The sequence below is a fragment of the Lissotriton vulgaris genome, chromosome 10 (genome assembly GCF_964263255.1).
Source record: "Lissotriton vulgaris chromosome 10, aLisVul1.2, whole genome shotgun sequence".
NCBI lineage: Eukaryota > Metazoa > Chordata > Amphibia > Caudata > Salamandridae > Lissotriton > Lissotriton vulgaris.
The window spans coordinates 624,328,958-624,349,252 of NC_141698.1; the positions used below are offsets into that span (position 1 = coordinate 624,328,958).

At 45.2% G+C, this 20,295-nt stretch overlaps 1 protein-coding gene across 1 annotated transcript in view; it reads right to left on the reverse strand.

Moving 5' to 3' along the window:
* Nucleotides 1–20,295, reverse strand: part of XYLB (xylulokinase) — an 894,017-nt gene that overhangs the window by 636,012 nt on the left and 237,710 nt on the right. Inside the window, exon 9 of the mRNA XM_086941458.1 lies at nucleotides 11,030–11,148. Within this exon, the coding sequence (XP_086797584.1) occupies nucleotides 11,030–11,148 (119 nt within the window). The remainder of the gene's footprint in view (nucleotides 1–11,029; nucleotides 11,149–20,295) is intronic.

Consider the following 20,295-nt stretch of genomic DNA (forward strand, 5'->3'; position numbering starts at 1 on the left):
GCCCTGAACCATGGTTTTTACGGCCCAGTGGAGAACCCTGGATACGCCATGGACAGGTGGCTGATGGGCGGCGGGAACTATTACCGTGCCTTATATTCCAAGTCCTTTGACCGCAAACTGACTGGCCCTACCCGCACGGCGGTTCGCATTTGGAAAGCGGTTACCAAGGCGCAGGGATGGCAGGGCAGGCTCACGAAGTTCACCCCCCTCTTTGACTCCGACATCCTGGGTAGGCTATGGCACACCAAAGGTTTTGACAAATGGGACCTCATTGGCATCAGCAGAGTTGAGGACATGATTTCTAGGGGTTTGATTAAGACCTTCCCCCAGCTACAGACTGAGTACCAGCTGGGCGCGACGGAATTCTTCCGTTATGCACAGTTGAGACATGCGCTGCTCTCGGCCTCCCCGCCGGATGGCGTCATTCCTGAAAGTTCCCCGCTGGAGGACAGGATCCTAGATGGGCATGTGCCGGACAGTGCGATTTCCCTTGCATACAAGAAGCTGCTAAATGTACGCACAGACCTCCTCCTTGGCCTGAGAGATCAGTGGGTGGCGGATGGCCTTGAGCTGGACGAAGAGGACTGGCAAAGTGCGGTTTCCTCTCCTAAGGAGGTTGCCATTTCTTCCCGTCATCGCCTCGTACAGTTTAAGATCCTTCACCGGGTATACGTGACTGGACCCCGATTGATGCGCATGGGTTTCTCCCCGGATGGTCTTTGCCGCAGAGGGTGTGGGGCTCCTGCCACCTTCCTACATATCCTCTGGGATTGCCCGGTGATCGCCTCCTATTGGAGGAGGATCCACCGCGTGATGGCGGAGGTTACTGGCGTGGCTTCCCATGCGGAGGCCCGTCGGTGCCTCCTGAATGTCTGGGAACCGTCCGATCATAATGTCGCGCAGACTAGGTGGGTCACCCTTGGGAACATGGTGGCGAAGAGGGACATAGCCCAGCGGTGGGGCGCTACTACGGCCCCTCTACTGGTGCAGTGGAAGGCCAACATGGATTGGTGCATGCTTAGGGAAAAGACAGTCTATGTAGCCAGGGGGAGGCCTCGGAATTGGATGAAAGTCTGGGGAGCATGGAATGACTATAGGGGGGGTGTGTGCCAACCGCCTGAACCGATTGACCAGCAGGATGCTGCATTGCCCTGACCTGTGACGCCAACTGAGCTTCGAAGTGTTTATTTCTCCTGATGCCCTCCCCCACCTCCCTCTATCCTCTCCTGTGTTCTTCCTTTTTTGATAGTATTCCTGCCTTATTCCCTGCCCATCCCCGGACATCCAGCGTCACACACTTTTTGCTTCTTGCCACTTTCGCGCCTACGGGCGCCAGTTGTTGTCTCTTTATTATAAAATTAACCTTTGATGATTCTGTTTCTAATGTTGCGCACTATTGACCTCCTTCATATTTTGCTGCCCTGCCTCCGGGATGTTGGGCTAAACAGCTGTGTGTCGTGCTCTCAAATAAAGGTTTTCAAAAATTTAAAAAAAAAAAAAAAAAAAACAAATCTCAGCGCTGAAAGCGCGACGCGCCACTGCAGCTAAACGCTACCTTGTCAAGCATAATTATAACACCCCAGGCACCAAGACGTCAGATGACATCTGGACTGGAGAAAGTACCAAAAAATAACTGCCCTTTTGTTCCCTGGACCTGGCAAGAGATGCAGCACTAACCACTGGACAGTACCTGCTGATCCATGGGTTAGCAAACAGAGTACTGTGCCTGTGGTGCCTGGCTTGTGGAAAAGTGGCTTTCAACTCCCAGACAGACGAGGTGAACTTTAAGAGTCAGTTGGCTGATTTACTGTTACAGCACCAGGGCAGAAAGGCTGAGGAACCCATCAAAGGCTAGTCAGTAGCCACATCGCTTGCTCACCAATGAGCACTGATGTGTAGCCGGGGAGACCAAATCCCAACACTCGATAGTTGTACCGAGTCTAATGGACCTGAGAAAATTGTCGGAGTGCAGCTTGGTTATCCAAGATGGACACAAGTCTTCCCAAAAGGGAACCACTGGTTTTGCTGTGACCAGAGACCAGGAGCCATCTGGCAACTATACTTTTGCTAGACTTCGAGGAACATCAATCCCTCCCTTTGGATTTGAACAAAAATAAACTTTTCAGTCTATTTTTAAATATTTCCATTAAAGCCTTTATTTTCAAATCCAAATAGGAGGAAACAGCCTTTTCCCTGCCCCCAGGCATATTTGCACTAGGCAAGAGGGAATATTTGATAGTCAGACAGTGTACACCCCAAAAGGCCAACCACCCCTCTAGGGTAGGCTCTGTGGTCTGTAGAGCCAGGGAAGGGTTCTGCTATGTTTAAAAGTGGCAGGATAGAGGGTTCTGAGTAGAAAAGGTGACACCTACCCCCGTATGTGGTCACCTCAGGGGCAGATTAGCTGCTGGAGCTAGTAGCCCACTGGTCACTTAAACCCTCACCCCTATTGCCCCATAATCTAGTATTTAAGGGACACCCATGACACCAGAACCACAGATCTGTGATGGTGCAGAGAAGTACAAAGAAGAGGCCAGAGTCGGCGACTTCAAGAGCTGCGCAAAGCAAAGGTGTGATAATCTGCACCTGTGACAGCCATCCTGTAACTGCATGACCGTGACTCATCCTGGACCAAATACTGTTTTCCCTGACAGAGAGACCCCCTTAGAGAGTCAATGCAAGCTCCAGACTCCCTTGAGCTTGTGTCACTAGTTCCCAGAAACCACAGGAAAAAACACACTCCAAGAACCAAAGATTCAATGCTCATCAGGCCCTCCAAGGGATCGTCCAAAAGTAAATGGTCTAGTGCATTGTGGGAAACATAGTCCTGACCTCTAGTAAATTTCAGGCCGCTACCCTTTTCCCCAGATGTACGGACAGCAAATTCACTTCTCACTGACCTTCCCGCTACTAAGGCATGTTGGCGGATAGTCCAGCAACCACTGCCTTTATTGCTGCAACTCGAGGAAACTCCACAGCATCGAAGGCCGATCTCAGCAGTGGTCCGATTGTCAACTTTTTGCATTTGTTTCCTCTCCAGCACTATCTAAGCAGTAAAACCAGCTCCCCAGCGGCTCCTACTTCACATCAAAAACAGCCCGGACAACTCTGCACCTGGGCTTCTCGAGCCAGGCAAAATTGAACAAACTGTCGTGACTTGGTCTTGGGACCCACATCACCTTAACCCCCAGTGGGTTCCATGCAACTCCACCTGTAAGTGACTGATTGTCACTAGTATTTTTCCCATTGACCGCAATGTTAAAGTTTTGCAGTAGTGAGATGCACTGATTTATTTTTCCTTCTAAAATCCATAACTCCGGATATGCTTATCCCATTTTGTTCATTTTCATGTCTAAATTTATATAAAAATCTGCTTTTGTTTTATAAATTGCTGTCAGATTTCTTTTGAGTTATGTCAATTTCGTACTATCCATGTTAATTCTCTGAAATGCTTAAAACATGCTTCTCTAGTAAAGCCTGGCTGCCACACTACCAGGACTGAGCTAAGTTTTATTATTATGAATCCTAAGGGCCATCTTTGGGGTATTGTTTAGTATTGCATAGTGAAGCCTAACGAGCATCACTGCATAATACTCCACTTTCCTGCATTGGTATTACAGTGGAGGGGATCCTGAACCTGTGTTTTGCAGTATCACGTGGTTAGAAGTGATTTAACACGAGAAATCCACAATGGACTTTAGACTCAAAAAGTAGTCTTCTCAAATATTTTTTATTTGAATTTTAGGGCGCCTTGTAAACCCCCACTCCAAAAATAAATTAAAAAGACTAAGAAAGTTTTTAACAAGGTCCCAACTTTCAGGTAAAAATGTTAGGCACAATGGAGGCTGGTCAGAACCTTGACCTGTCAGTGAACCCAGCTCTGAAGATCAGTGATCTGAGAGATTTGTGCAAAGCTAGGGGCATTAGCTAGAGAGTAACATCTAAAAAGGAGGAACTTGAAAAAGTCCTCAGCTCCTATGAGAAAGAGAGACTAGAGAGGGAGGACAATTCCTCAGAAGAAGAGCTTGAACAAGATTAGGATGATGCCCTAGCCCGAAGTGATGAAGGGAAGAAGGTGAAGACCAAAAGCACATCACCCTTTCACAGACTCCTTCCACCAGTGGGGAGTGAGAGAAGTCACTCTAGAAGACCTCCTACTTGGAAGGTGGTAGGAAGTCTAGAGGGAGAACCTGAACTCCTTTCATTAGAGGAGAAAAGGCTTGAACCTGAGGAAAGGAGACTAGCCTTTGAAGAAACAGGGGTCACGATAAGCTAAAGCCCAAAGATAATGGTGGGAGCTATTGCAATTGGGAAAAAGAGAAAACCTTTCACCCTAACATCCTCAAAGGTATTGTCCAAAAGTTTAGTGATGGTGATGATATTGACAACTGGTTTGCAGCCTTTGAGACGGTCTGCAAAATGAGTAGGATAGGTCACCAGCACTGGGGTTCTCTTAGGGACTTATTGTCAGTGAAGGGCAGAGATAGACTTCTGACCCTTAACGAAGATGTGGCTGAGTCCTATCAGCATTTAAAGAAGACCTTAATAGAATGATTTGGACTCACTGCAGCAGAGTACAGAGTGAAGTTTAGAGACACCCATAAAGGGCAAAACCACACATGGGTGGACTGTGTAGACTCCTCAGTCAAAGCACTAGAAGGCTGAATAAAAGGCAATGAGGTGAACACTTATGATGGACTATATGATTTAATTATGAAAAAGTACATGTTATCTGATTGTATCACAGAGAAATTGCACCAGCATTTAGTGGATTCCAAGTTGTCTTTTCAGAGAGTGCTGGAGAAGATAACTAACAGGTAGGTCAAAACCAGGCCTTTCTCGCCTCCACATCAACATAATGTCATCCTTTTCCTTGCACCTCTCCTAAGCTCTCCTTTTCTATCCTTCTCCTCTCACTCAGTTTTCCTCAATCTGGATATCTTGTGCCCTTCAATTTTTCTACCTATCTTTCTTCGACCCTTTAATCTGAATCTTTCTCCCACTTCCGCAGAATTCTTCCACTTTTTTCTCTATATATTCTTTAATCTTTAATTCTGTTTCTTACCCTGCTCTCTGCATTTCTTTGTTTGTCTATCAATACCATCTGTCAGTCCATCTGATCACTTATCAACCTATTCATCTAGTCATCCATTCATCCAACTATTCATGAACTCATACATTTATCAAAAGCTAAAACTTATCACTAAAGTTTCTGGAGCTGTATTGTACGACCGCCAACCAGACAACAGAGGCGAAGTACATCTGCAGAGCAGTGGCATGGGTATGACCTGGGGCATTCAAGATTTCTTGCAGGAGAATCCCTCAAGTTTTGTTTCACCACTGTACAAAAACACTCTCCCCAGCATATGTGTAACTTTATGACTTTGCACAGGTGCATATGTGAGCACACATGCAGCAACAGCTCAAAGCGATTATTTGTGTCACTTCTGGAGAATACCTATCTCCCCTTGCATGGGGGCCATAGACCATCCACAGGAGAAGCGGTTTTGTGACTGTTCCCTCGTTTGGGGCAGGACTGCTTGGAACCTTAGTGCACCCTAACAAAGGGCACCCGCAGAGAAAGAAAAAGCTGTGAACGTTCTGCTGTCCTTCATCTGCCCAGGAGACAAAATTGTTTTTAAAACTACACATAAAGATGCTTTTGCTGTTACAGAATTATCTCTCTTGAGTGGAATGGTCTCCCACTGGATCAGGACCAGACTGGGAAACAAAGGTAGCCTGGGCAAAACAATTCTAACCAGTCAATTTCCTTTTGTTTTCTATGTCTTTCTCTAGCTCTTTTGTCTCTCTCATTGTCCACCCATCCATTCTGTCTCTCTCCTTATCTCCTCTCTCGTTCTTCTTTCTCTATTTGAACTCTCTCCATCCACTCTCTTTTCTTCTGCTGTGTTTCCCTCACTTCTATCTCTTTTTTTATTCCACTCTCAGTTTCTCTCTCATAAGCCATATCCCTGCTAAATTAACCCCAGTGACCTGGAGAGCATGTGAGAGGCACCACTGGTAACTCTGGACCGCCAAAACAAGCATCTAGTTTTTCCAGTCCGCAAGGGAAATGCCCATAAGAAACATGCCCTGTCCAGCCCAGTATGACGACCCTTGTAAGGCCTGAAAAAGGGGATCTGCATGGTTTAAGAAGTAGGTCTAATACATTGCTGAGATATGAAACAGAAGCTTTGATGGTCTTGCCTCCATGGTCATTCATTAAAATGTGTTTTTGCGTGATGAATTATAATTAACTGGGCTGTAGACATCTAGATGTTTTTTAATGGGGGAGAGAACTGTGGATGGGCAAAGCATTCTGAGCAGGGGGATTTGCACATGACATACAGCAGGTTACAATTAAATCTTTATTGAATTGGTCAACAAATGTTAAGCTTCCATGTTTTGTGTTTGAGCTTCTTAAACCCAAGGTAGACTCTATCCACCTCATTTTGAAATACGTGCATTTGTAGGCTTCAGCTGCTTGTAATCTACTTGATGCACAGTCAACTTCCTAGAGCTCAGGTGAGTAGATTGGCATGGCGAGCAGTTGATGGAATACACATGCACTGTAGGCTCAGGTACAAGGCAAGTGAGCCGGCCATTGTTTAGCAGATTGAGCACATTGGCTAAGATGGTGAGTCACAGCCAGCCCGTTTATCTGTTCCTGCTGACCCTACAGCACCGACACAAACAGTGACTTTTTGAGGTGAGAGGGGCTAGTGTCACAACTTGAGGATGGGGTGTAAATTTTTTTTAATGGAACTCAGACACAATGAGATACAGCCTGTAAGCTTGGTCATTGAGTCCCCAACATGTAGGAGCTCCCAAGGCTTAATTAAACCAACAGGTAGTTTTCAATGATGTTTGGTCTTTGGACTGTAATTATAATATCCTTTCAACAGAGTGCTTTTCTGCCAATTTGTTATGTATTTTGACAACATCGGTCAGCAGCTGATATTATTACTGTGCCATTTTGTATGGTAACCATTCTTTAGAGACTTTCATAGGTTGCGCAAATATATGTGTTAGTCTAAAACTCCAGAACACAGGAACAAGTCTGTGGCCAGACCCAGACCTCAGCCCCCCCACCCCCCCCCCCCCACCCCCTCCGCCACAGTACCTGCAAGGTGTGGCCTGCAGGAATGTCTATGCAATCTTTTCACTACCACTGTAACCATTTTAGAAGCGGATGGCCTGTGACCGTACAACCTGTGTAACATCCATGATCTCAGTACCCACAGTCCTTGACATAAAGCCAATTCATATGGGTACCGAGTACAGGGCAGAACAAAACATCAATCAATTACCAAGGTACTAGAACGATTAAGGAACTTCATCTACTGATCTGTCTTTTTTACAGCACTGAACTAAAAATGTTCTTAACATGCAGTATTTGGTCGATTTTATATAAAGAAGTAAGGTGAATGCCTGAATCTCATTTATTACAGCTTTTTTCTGAATTTGACCAAACAGAAGTCACTAAGTATTAGAACAGAGGAAGAATGGTGGATGAAAACCCTCAAGTGCTGGCAGAAAGGGTGCTACAAAGAATAAATTGGGCATACAGAGCTCCATTGCTCCCCAGCTAGTGGTGTACTATATAAAAACCTCATACATACAGAAGGAGGGAGATCAGGACAGTGGAAATGGAACATCAGGTTTAGGAGGAAAAATGGTAGGAACACCTGTGACACCGGGTAACAAGGAAAAGATGAGGCACAAAGTTGGGAGATTGAGAAAACCAGGAGAGAAACTTAAGTGTTCATTCACTGATGGGGAGAAGGGATAATGGGAGCTTGAGGAGGAAAAAGGGATGATCATGCATGTAGTGGAATAGGGAAAGAGGAGACCAGGCACTTTAGAGCTAAGATAGAGAGCAAAAGTGTAAAAGCTGTGAGATGATTGCAGGGGCTGCTGGCAGAGCCAACAGCTAACAAATATAATGATTACAGTTTTATTTTTAAGCAGACAGCGTGTACAGGGAGGGACGCAGTCGGGGTATTGGAGGGGGTAGTAGGAGGAGTGCTATGTGCACTCTCAAAGTGCACATGTGTGTTTGCCCAGCTGTCTCAGGCGAACCAAACCACGCATGCGCACTTAGGTGTGAGCAGCCACGCTCAAGAAACCCCACAGACTCCCTGGTCTGAGCAGGATGTCTTCCTAGCTGGCTCAGATCAACCCCCGTGCTGCAGCGTGGGGATTGGACAGGGAGTCTGATGCAGCCCCAGTGCCTGCTGGGACATGGAGAGGAAGCACCCAACGGGGGACGCGGCCATCAACTTAAAGTAAGTTTCATTTTATTTTCAATGCCCCCGCGCTCCCTCTACCGCGCCCCCCCTTCTCTGCCCCACTACCTTTTGTATGTGGTGCCCGCCACTGAGTGATTTGGTTTCCAGTGTCGTGCTATGCAAGTCACTGTATTCATTTAGTCACATGCAGTTACAGTACAGGGTGTAGCATGCTTCATGCAAGCGGCCAATTATATCAAACATTGGTAATGCCAACACACCTGGCTTAGATTTTAAGGTATGCCTGTAATATGCACAGTTAGACACCGTGGTGTCAATATTCCAATCACATGAAATTGTGAAATAAAAATGACTGAAGTAAAACCATCCGTGATACTTTGTGTCCCTGTAAAAATTACATTGGCGTTCACAACAGTCAGCTAAACCTGTCTGTAGCAGACGCTATAAAGAAAAAGGCCACCGAAATCCAAACGGACAGACATTTAAATTTGGGGGTGAGGGGGCATTTTCTACTGCAAGCTTTTATTTTTAAGGATCAAGATCATAGACAGCCTTGCAGTCTGGTAGAAAAAGACGTGCTTCAACCCAGCAGGTCGATTGCCTCCCAACATTCTCAAATAAAAAGAAATGATGCTTTTCTGGAATTATTTCTTGAGGTTTTGCCCCTTATCCTCGCCCTATTAGTGTGGAATCCAAGAATGCATCTATAAGGCCAGCTAATGAGGTATAGCATCTGCTGGGGGGTTTCTTCCATATATGGCAGCTCTTTACAATCTAGCGAATTTTTGGGACTAAAAAATAGTGTAGCTTCTTTAAGTTAAAATGAAGAAGCCTTATGTCATTCTACACCAGGGTTCCGAGTCCCACATAGATCAGAATAAGGCCTGGGAAGTTACGAAAAAAAGGATCCAGGGATCTTTAAAGATAGAAACTGAAAATGGAAAGGCCTTGTGAGGGTATAATAATCAAGTCAGTGCAATCAATCATTTCCGGACTTAACTTATAACATATATTAACTTTTTTTTGTAAAAGACGGAGAGAGAGGCGCATAGTGTGCGTGTGGCATGTATGACACACGCTGCGAGGACCTAATCAGTCCTCATAGTGTGGGTAAACCATGTTAGAACCAGAACACTATCTGTGTGAGGACAGGTGCGTTAGGAGGACCGTTCCCGGTAGTGTGTTTAAGTACGTTCAAGTGAGTGTATCAAAAAACTAAAAGTGCAGTTATAGTTGCCTTGATCCGCTTTATAACCTACCCTACTATCAAAGTGCGCTTGAAGTTAGAATAAGAAATACAAACTTCATTACGGTCAATTGCAAGTCCTCATGTTAATAAGGGGGAAAGGGGTTTGTGTGTGTCTGAGCAACAGTGGCCCGTCTCTAGGTCATCTCATGACATCAATCATCCCTTGACATCAGATAAGGAAATTCCCTTCCTGCAAAACTTACCCTCCCGAGGTCTCGCTCACAACTCTCCTCTACTCCCCCTAGGCCTCCTTCAGCATCAAAACATCTTGCCTCATATTTATTTGGAAGCTGTGCCCCGCCTAAGTTCAAAGTACTGGTATCCCTGATATATTTATGTTAGTGTCATTCAAACCGCCCCTAAGGCTGTGTACTGCCACACCACACTCCAGACCCTCTGCACCTGGCACAGTTGTGTCTATAGGCTAGCGTTCCAATGCTAGTGCTTTTGCACCGACTCGCTTGCTCCATTAGCCTTCGCTCCCCATATTCTACCCCCATTACATGTTGTTTTTCTCTTTAGTCAGTCTCCCCAAATAGCACAACAGTTGAGTTTTTCATCACTGAAGTTCCACCAACCCCCTATGCTAATTCGACCCCCAGTCATCACCCCCAAATGAACCCAATTATTCATCAGCCAACTTTGTCTTTTCTCTGTCACTAGGGCTCTATCTGATGTGATGACTTTCGTGCATGGGTTCTTTCCTATCTTTCCCAGTGCTCTGACAACCCTCAGGACCTGCAGATGACTACAAAACTGTGATAAATACATCCACAAATTTACAGTGTGTGAATGAACATTAGTGTTTTTCCAGGTGTCACCTCACCACAGCTAGTATCATGTTCCTCATGGTAATCGCCATGGACAAACAATGCATTTGAATAGTGCAAGGGTGTCACAAGATTGTAGAGTAAATGCTATTATCCATTTTACAGTGTCACAAAGAAGAGATCTAATCAAGATACAGACACATAGAGACAACAGCCACAGTAACCCACTCACAAGGTGGTACATGCATAAAATCTATCTGCACCTATATTAGCCTGGGATCCTAGAGCGATTGATCACAACACCCCCAGAAATTTATACACAGCTAAACTGACGGTAATATACTAGCAGCTGTTGGCCCCAATGAGTTTGGCATTTGGTTTGTTGGTACAACCATGAGTCCCGTTAATAACAATAGTCTACAAGGGCACAGCCGCCCTTCGATCTAATTGGACAACAGTTCCAGCAGGTAGAGGCTCTTCCTGAGGAGAGACACATTCTGGTGGTGCGAGCCAGGTACGCAGTCATATTGCGCACTTGCTGCACAACTCTAAGGTGTCCCACTGCTGCCAAATACACAAAACACTTCTTCTGAAGCTTCTTACCAACGTCATGCTGCATATTTAAAAAGGTTTAGCAACAATTTGATATTATGCCTTTTCTAGACACAAATCGCCAACTTGTTGGGCTACAGTTGATGTTTAGTGTGTTGTTTAGAATACACAATTTAGTGTTAGATACATGTGGGTTTGCTACATACCAAAACAGAACTGGAGGGTACAGCCGGTCCAAGTCTCTCTCCCAGGCCCTCTGCACAAGCGCGCAGACAATCCTGTGACCACACTTTCTCATGAATCTTCAATAAATTCATCCCAGATCCTGCAAGTACACAGCACAGCAGATCACAGGTGCGTTAGGATGAAAACAAATGCAAAGGGTAAAATAGGTATGGGTAGACCTGAACAGAATTTGTGTACTTTGAAAAAATGGTCAGTGTTCATTATTGGTGCTGTAAACGTCTTTAAAGTAGAAAACATAACATAGCATGAGTGTATGTACACTTGTTATCAAACAAAATGGAACTCATTGTATTTCCCTCAGAAGGATGAAAGGCTGGATGGGCATACCAAGATGCAAACCTATGACCACAAGATCAAATACACATGTAAGGAGAAGATGCCACAGGCCACCGAAACACCAGAACCAGCACTGAGTGTAAAAAGTGGGAAGTGCAAAAAGAAAAAAAAAACACCAATCCAGGAGTAGTTTTCAACAGTGCAGTGGTATCGTAGCCAATGGGGTTTACGGAACCTAAACACTCGAATTATGGCTGTCTTTTACCAGCTCACTAGAAGTTTGAGGACCCATCAATCCCAAGTTCAATGCAACGAGCTTGCGGACTTTTTTCACAATAAAGTCCTGAAAATTTACGCCACCTTTCAAACAGGAGTCACAGGCCCAGAGACAACTGCCCTGCCCCCCCCTGGATCACCTCCTTCCCTCGTCCAGCCAACCCTGGAGCACTTCCCTCCCCTGGACCTTGACACCCTCGGTAAAATGGCACGGCAAGTCAAATCGGGTTCCCCACACGATCCAGCCCCACCAGAAGTTCTGATGCAAGCACACGAAGCCACCTTGCCTGTCATCCTGGAACTCCTCAATACATCTATAGCCACAGGTATTGTTCCTACAGCATGGAAACAAGCAATGGTACGGGCGCTGCTAAAAAAACCAAATCTGAACCCTGACGATTACTCAAACTATCGCCCCATCTCTCTCCTCCCTTGGGTCGGCAAGGTGTTGGAAAAATATATAAATGTCCAACTGGTCCAGTATATTGAAACTCATTCTCTACTGGACACATCCCAGACAGGTTTCAGGCCAAAACATGGCACAGAAACCGCCTTAGTAGCAGTTGCCGAGGAAGCTCGAAGGGCTCTGGATCAGGGAGGATCAGTGGCAGTGATTCTCCTCGATCTCAGCGCTGCTTTCGATACGGTCAGCTATGCCACCCTGCTGAACCGTCTCCGGGACATCGGAGTCGCTGGCGATGCCCTAAGGTGGGTCGGCTCCTTCCTGTCCGACAGATCATTTCAGATCTTCGACGGCGACACAATATCATCCAGCAGGCCCCTCAGCTGCGGAGTACCACAGGGCTCCTCTCTGAGCCCTGTGTTGTTCAATGTCTATATGAGACCGCTGGCGGGAATCGTCGATCCGTACGGCATCAAAATTGTGTCGTACGCCGACGACACTCAGCTAGTGGTATCATTGGCTCAAAAGAACATCAGCAACCCTCAGGGAGGCCTGCTGAGTTGCCTGGAGGACATCAAGGAGTGGATGACTAGCTCCTCCCTCAAATTAAATGGAGATAAAACGGAGCTCTTGCTTTTAGGCCCAGCATCGCCAACATCTTTTATCTCCTTGTGGCCCCAAGCCCTGGGCCCTCCTCCCACCCCCAAGGAAAGTGTCAAGAGCCTAGGAGTGTGGCTGGATAGCAAGATGTCCTTTTCCACCCAGGCTACCAAACTATCCGCCACCTGCTTCGGTATCCTCAAAACCCTAAGGAAGGTCCTTCCATTGCTGCCTCCAGAAGCCAAGAAAGTGGCAGTTCAAGGCCTCATCCAGTCCCGCCTTGATTCAAACAATGCTCTATACGTGGGAGCTCCCGAGATGACTCTCCGGAAACTCCAGATAGTGCAAAACTGTGCAGCACGCACCCTGTTAAAAATTCCCCGAGCCCAGTCAGCTAGAGCTGCACTGAAAAGTCTTCACTGGCTGCCAGTAAAACACAGAGTGTCATTCAAGGCGCTGTGCATCGCACACCGGGCATTCTGGAAAACAGGCCCCGCTATTAACAGCAAGCTTGTCATCCCCTACCTCCCAAACAGGAATCTCCGCTCCTCTGATGCCCTTCTGGCAGTGGTTCCCCACGCAAAGAGAGCTAGATCCGGGGGCAGGTCGTTCTCAGTGAATGCCGCAAAACTTTGGAACGCCCTCCCCCTCTCACTCCGATCCAACCAGGACCTGCTGTCATTCCGTAAAAAGCTGAAAACCCTACTATTCACCCAAGCCTCAGAGCTCTAATGTGTCACGTCACCTGTCCCGCGATCCTTACACCCAGCGCTTGGACGCCCTCGGGCAGCAATCGCGCTTAATAAATCGATTTCCAATTCCAATTTTCTCTGCTTGCATTATGACCTTCGGTACTTTTACCCAACCACTGTTCAAGTCCCTATTTATTTTTTTGCCAATGGAGGCTAGTCAATCCCAAAATGTGCCAATAGGTTATACATTTCAATGGTACTAGGGCAATTCTGCACTAGTATTTTTAGATAACAGAGCTTGCACTTCTGCCAACACAACTTTTCACCAACATCTCCTGACAACTGCAAAAAATTACTTTTGCACGGAATGACCAATGCAAAAACAACACTTTGCCGCAGTGGGCCCGTCAAATGGGTGAAAATGTAGGTGTGAAATTGCATATATGTGAAACTTTGTATCCCACAAATATCAGTGTAAAACTGCACCAGCATCATAGCAATCCATGGGCCTTCTGTAATCACTGCGCAAACACCTGCATATGTGGCACGGCCCCGTGTCTACTGGAGCGAGTAATTACCGGCTGCGATACATTTAAACAGGTCAACCCTGCTGGAACTTTATAGGTGACAAATTGTAAATCCCATAACTCACATATTTTTAGATTGTAAGCATCAAAAATATTTATATTATATCCATTTTCAGGGCAACACTCTGAACAGGTGATATTTGTCATACAAGATAAATTCCGAATTTTATCAAGTGCAATAATTACCGCACGCGACACTGGGGCGTTTCTAATTTGGCTCTTTATAAAATTCGCCTGGTGTTGAATTGGCAACAGCCAGCATTTCATGAGGCGAGGCTTGGACCAAAAGTGAGGTTTTCTTACAGACCATGATAGGAACATAACCAATCTCATACATGTCATGCCTAGGCATGTCAGAACACGGTGGAAAATGTAAATAAAATAATACTCAAATTGCGTTGCTATTAAAAAAACTCCCGGATGTTGTACAATAGCTGTCAGACATGTGGCACCATGGCCTAACTTAACTACAAGCTCTATAAATCCGTTTTTTGGCACAATGGATAAACCCACATCCAAACTGGAAGAACCTGTTAGCTTGTTCAGCTTCTAATCAGTGCATCAGTGTTTGCGGAAAGCCAAGAGCTTTGCCTTGCTATCCTTAGCGCTGTTAACATGTCTGGGAAATTACACGCTGGGCAGTAGTAATCTTAAACCAACAGCAATTCCACCAAACGTTTTTGGTAAGTCAGACGACACCCAGAACAAGTACATAAAAAGATTAATTTGCTTATCCAAGCATGTTGTCATTCTTCAAAAAGTAAAACAGCTATTAAGTGTGGCTGGAGAAAGAGAGCCATTAGGGTGAGTAACAAAATCTGGCTCTTCGACTGAACTGGCTCCTTGAGGCTCTAACGGGTGATTAACGCGCTCTATAAGAATCTGGATTGATCGATTGATTGAGATTGACATCCGGTTGAACGCTGCTATGACATAAAAAACAGTGGAAAACAAAAGTTTTTCCCACTGTTCTGACATCACCCGGGGAAGCGGTCCTAGTACAGGTCTTCCTCGTCTCAGTCTTTACTGCAAGAGCAGTTCTCTGCTCCCACAGATATTGATGTCCTGAATCAGCCAAAAACATACACCCAATATGGTCACCTCTATCCCAATGTCCATATAACCCAAAATCTCCCAAGACCACATCCAAACATATACAAGCCAGCATGAACCAAAATACAGGATGGCACCAGGGAGGGCTGGAATTCAGGACTAAGACAAGGAAGACCTGTACTCGGAGTAATTCCTTCTTCCGGTGAGTAACTGGGCATTACCTCCTCGTGCATCTTCCTTGTCCAGTCCTTATTGAATGAGCCAATACCCAAGTATATATATTTTGGTTCAACAAAAATCATATACAGTAAACTCTGAACAACAATCAAATTGCAACACCAGGTGCTTAATAAAGAAAAAATGCAGATAAAGACTCCAAAGTCATGCACCACAAATAACACATGATCAGCAAAAGAAGTAGATGATGAACTCACAACCTGTAAACGACAGTGAGACATAAAGATATGAGGAGACGCCCAAGTAGCAACGCAACAAATATCACGGAGCGAAGCTCCCTTGGAAGTTGCCCAAGAAACAGACACACTGCTGGTTGATCTGCCCTGGAAAGAAGGTGACAGTTGCTGTCCCACAGAGTCATAAGCGCCTGCAATTGCCAACATAACCCACTTGGATAAGGTAGCAGAAGAGGGGCGAAGACCCTTAGTAGACAGGTCAAAAGTGGTGAACAATTTTACGGAAAGAATCAGTTCTAGACATATAAATGTACAATGCCTGATGGACATCTAGGGTATGCAACCAGACTTGGTCCTCCATGGAAGGAACCGGGTAAAAAAAAGGAAGGATGGTATCCTACAAACAATGAAAGGACATAGGCACCTTAGGTAGGAAAGAAGGGTTGGGTCTTAGAATAACACAATCAGAACAAAACCAAAAAAAGGTGGAGATGATAACGGCACCTATTTCCCCAATACCTCCACCTGAGCAGATGGCTATAAGAAAAGAAATACCACCTTGGCAGACAAAAATGTTAAATCTGAAGACTCAACGGGTTCAAACACAGGACCCTGTAGACTATGCTAAACCAGGAGAAAATCCCCTGAGGGAACAGGAGAATGCAAAACAGTACACTTTGAGAAATAAATTCCTCAAAATGCAGGTAGCTAGAGCAGTAATAGCCAAAACCTCTAAACCCCCTAATAGCATGGATTGCTGTGCACTGGCTGCGAAAGATTGATACCACCATACACATCAAAAAACATCTCTCATAAAATCCAAGACATTATTGGGATTGCACACATATGGAGAAAGAGACTTAGACATGCACCACTTCTCAAAATTCTTTGAATGGCGCCCATACGTCTTTAATGTAGAGGGACGGCACAACTGCTGAACAGTCTCTGCAACTACTACAGAACAACCTCACTCCAGAGACAGGTGGTGAGACCTAAGCAGAGATGGAAGATAGGGAAACTGCTACTGTGGAGAGACTGTCAATTGAATGAGAAGGGGAAAGACCTCCTGCTCCAATCAAATGCCAACAATAGAACTTCTTCATGATCCACCCGAATCTTCCTCACTATCCTGGAGCTCATTTGGAAAGAAGGGAAACAATATAGAGGACTCGCTAGCCAGTGGACAGACAATCAGTTGCCCACACCCTCTGAGATGGAAGCAGGGAACAGTAGGAGGGGAGAAGTGTGTTGACCTCTATGGAAACAGATCCATGTATGACCGAACCACCTGGTTGTCAGTTTGGATGCAAATTGCCCGAGCTCTGATCAATGAGGAAAACCTGAGAAGTGCCATCCAAACAACTGCCAACTCTTTCCATGTGGAAGACCGGAACACCTGAGCTCTTAACACCTTGGCTGCTAATGGTTTTCCCCTCCTGTGCTAACATTTTATGAATTCCTCTATTCATGACGAGCTCAGCTCGTCATCAGCACAGCTCAACTGTGCCTCATGACGAGCTGAGCTCGTCATGAGCATCGAAGGGGTTAATCACCTTCCTTGAGCAGACTGTTGTTGACAAATGGAATTCAATCCAACCCTGCTGGCATCTGTGGTCAGTATGCAAACAGGATAAGGATTCCGAAGAACCCCTTTGAACAGGTGTTCCCCTACCAACCACAATTGTAGATCCAGCTTGATTTTCAATGTCCCAATGTTGAAGAATGTAGTGAACTAAAGGAAACAAATGCAAACGATGCCAAGGGATTATGGCCAGAGTCAACGGCATCTCCCCTATACTCTGCAACCAAGTTCTCACAGGGAGCATCTTGTTGGACAAGAGGGACACCAAGTGAGCCATCAATCTGATCTTCCGCTCTTCTGGCCAAAGCACTTTCCCCAAGTCTGTTTGACAAAGAGCCCCAATTAACTGGAGTCACTGGGATTCCTCCAAGTTGAAAAGAAACTCGTGCTTCTCCCGGACTGCACACACATGATGAATATGTACCTTAAAGAAAGAAGGAGAAGCAATGACCCAAACGTCCTAGTAAGGATAAGCTTGAATGCCTGTAGAGTTTATTATACCCACCAGAGGAGCAACCACCTTGGTGAATATTCTGTGGGCAGATAAAGGACCAAACTGAAGGACCTTGATCTGGTAGTGGATGCCATTAACTGCAAAGCAGAGGAATTGCCAGGAACTTGGGTGGATAGGAATGTGTACATAGGCATCCTACATGTCTATTGAACACAAAAACTCCCCTGATTTGAACAATGTCATGGCGTGGAATGAACTTCTTTACACCCTTCAAATCCAGCACTGGATGGTATGCCCACAAGAGCTTCTGAACTATAAACAGGACTGAGTAGTAGTCACTACCTTCTTCCTCTGGGGGAACTAAAGAAATCACTGCCTTGTCCACAAGCAACTGAATACCCTCCAGAAAAGTGAGTCCCTTCAGAGGGTTTAGCGGAACTGGAGTCACCTTTAAATATGGCGTCGGAGGGTAAACAAACGGTTGGTGTTAGAACTGGGATTTGTTTAATCCAGGAGTGCCCCATCAGGGAATCCTACCACGAAAGGGCTGTGTATTACCCCTAAATTAACCTGGATCAAAACCCCTTCAATAGCCACATCCACAACCCCTACCAAAAGGTTTAGATGGGTTGAACAATTTCTTGCTTTTCATGGTTTTCTTTACCAAATCCTCAATTCTTGCCGAAACACCTTGGAACCTGAGAAGGGTAATTTCAAAAGCACCGCCTTCTGAGAGGTGTCATTCTTCCAGGAACGCCTGCAGATATTCCCGCATGATGAAAAAGCTGCCCCAGAAGCTGCCATGGAAGAACATAAGTAATCAAAGGAAATGTCAGAAAGATAACGTACTTTTTGTTCCATGGCCCCAGGAGAGCAATCCACCCCAGCAGTAATCTTCTCTAACAACACCTGGAAATCTCACAGTAGGAACTGAATGGCATACATAAAATAAGAGTTAGCTCTGACAGAAAATGTAGAAGCTGAATATGATCTTTGACTGCAGTCTCAATCTTTTTGTCCACAGGGTCTGAAGGAAGAGCTTCCTCTGTTACCATTAAACCATGTGTGGAAACCTACGCCATAAGATTGTCCAATTGAATGTAAGAGTAATGTAAGAGGATAATTCCTCTGAAAACCCCTCCAAAGTTTATTTCTTTAGAAGAAAGCAAGGAAAGAATTGATGCTCGAAATACTTGCACTCATTAGTCAACCCCATTCTAACAGAACTGTGTAATGAACGGGACTCTGGTTCTGCACACTATAATGCACCAGGAAATACTCCAATGTAGCAGCCACCACTGGAACAGAAAACCTTAAATTCTCCCTGATGTGAGACAAAATATCCATGAGGTCTGGTTCCTAGACAAACCACTCTTTAACATCCTCCTCATCTGCATCAGGCAAAGGATCAGGATCTAGGTGAGGCATCTTATGAGGGATAGGATCTGAATTCCTTGCCCTCAATGCAGCCTCAACTGCTTCTGTAATCATAGTTTGCAGGGCATACATAGAGGGAAGGGCAGAGGAGGGCCCAGCCTGTTTCTACACTTGTTCAGGATGGTCAGACTACATTGTGCCAGTAGGAAACACTCTCCTATCAGGCACTTCCTGAATTTGACTATTGTTGCCCAGCAATGAGACCCAAATCTTGCCGCAACACTTGTGACGAGTAAAGTTAACCCAGATAGTACATCTTGTTGTGCAGCTTCAGGAAGCAACAATTGCACAAGGCACCAAGGCTGTTGATTCTTACCGTTACCTCCTTTGTGTGTTTTTCCCAAAGCTCTATTTACCTCTGGTTGTCCCTTGTTTGTGATCTTTTGCTTTAAAAACCCATGTAACCATTGTTCGGTGTGCTTTCTCCTTGACTATCTCCAAGGTGCTTGTCGGATATGGTCCCATTCATGAATGCAAAATAAATTACCTATGGTTTGTACTTCGCTCCACTGTCGATTCCTCCTTACTTCTTAAGAACCCGTGGACGAAGGGTGACCCTGCACCAGTAGATTATTAATAATTTACTTCCACAAATTGGCGCCCATATGGGACCCCATGAAGGGCTTGCAGTTGGACCAGGGGTAGCGATTGTGTCAGTAAGATAAACTTCACTGAGGGGCGCACCACCTTGTAGCAGGGTTTCCGTTCTCCCACAGAACTGTGCATAGAGATCTAGAACCTTAGTGAGTTAGGATGATCCAAAAACTCATCTCAGTGTCAGAAATCTCGTTACCTAGCTAGCTACAGTGTCTCATGGATCATTATGGAATGATACATGTATTAGACAAACCAGAACATGATCTTTAGAATACCTCAGGAGTCGTGGAACACATGAACACTCTTTCGTTATATAATCATTTCAAACCAAAACTGAGAGTCAAAGAACACAAGTGCAAGTTTGAAATATTTATTATTCAATGCAAAGTTCTCAAACGCAGTATCTTGTATAATACCAAAATGCAGATTATAAAAATCAGAGTCAGCAGCATAGTCACTAATCCATAGTAAGCAAAAGGTGCTAGCATGTTATAATGCAGTTTCTATAGAAATCTATATCACCTATATTTCGCGCACCCTATCTAGCATATTATATTATATCTAAAAAGGTCTCATTCGGGCTTTAGCAGGGCGACCCCATACCTCTCAATGTCAGTAGGAGCAGTTCACATCAGCAGCTACCAGCTCTCTTCATGCGCAGCACCAAGTGTGTGCGTTCATTCCGTGTAACTCTATCTTAAACCCGCGTAGAGCCCAAAATGTTGGCATCAACATTATTTGTGTTATGTCTAATGTCTAATGTGGTGCGAGGATCAGACTTCCCAGCAACCTTGTGTTAGGTTAATCTTAGAGTGTGCAGCTCTCAGTGTGCAGACAGTTGTACCAAGTGTACAAG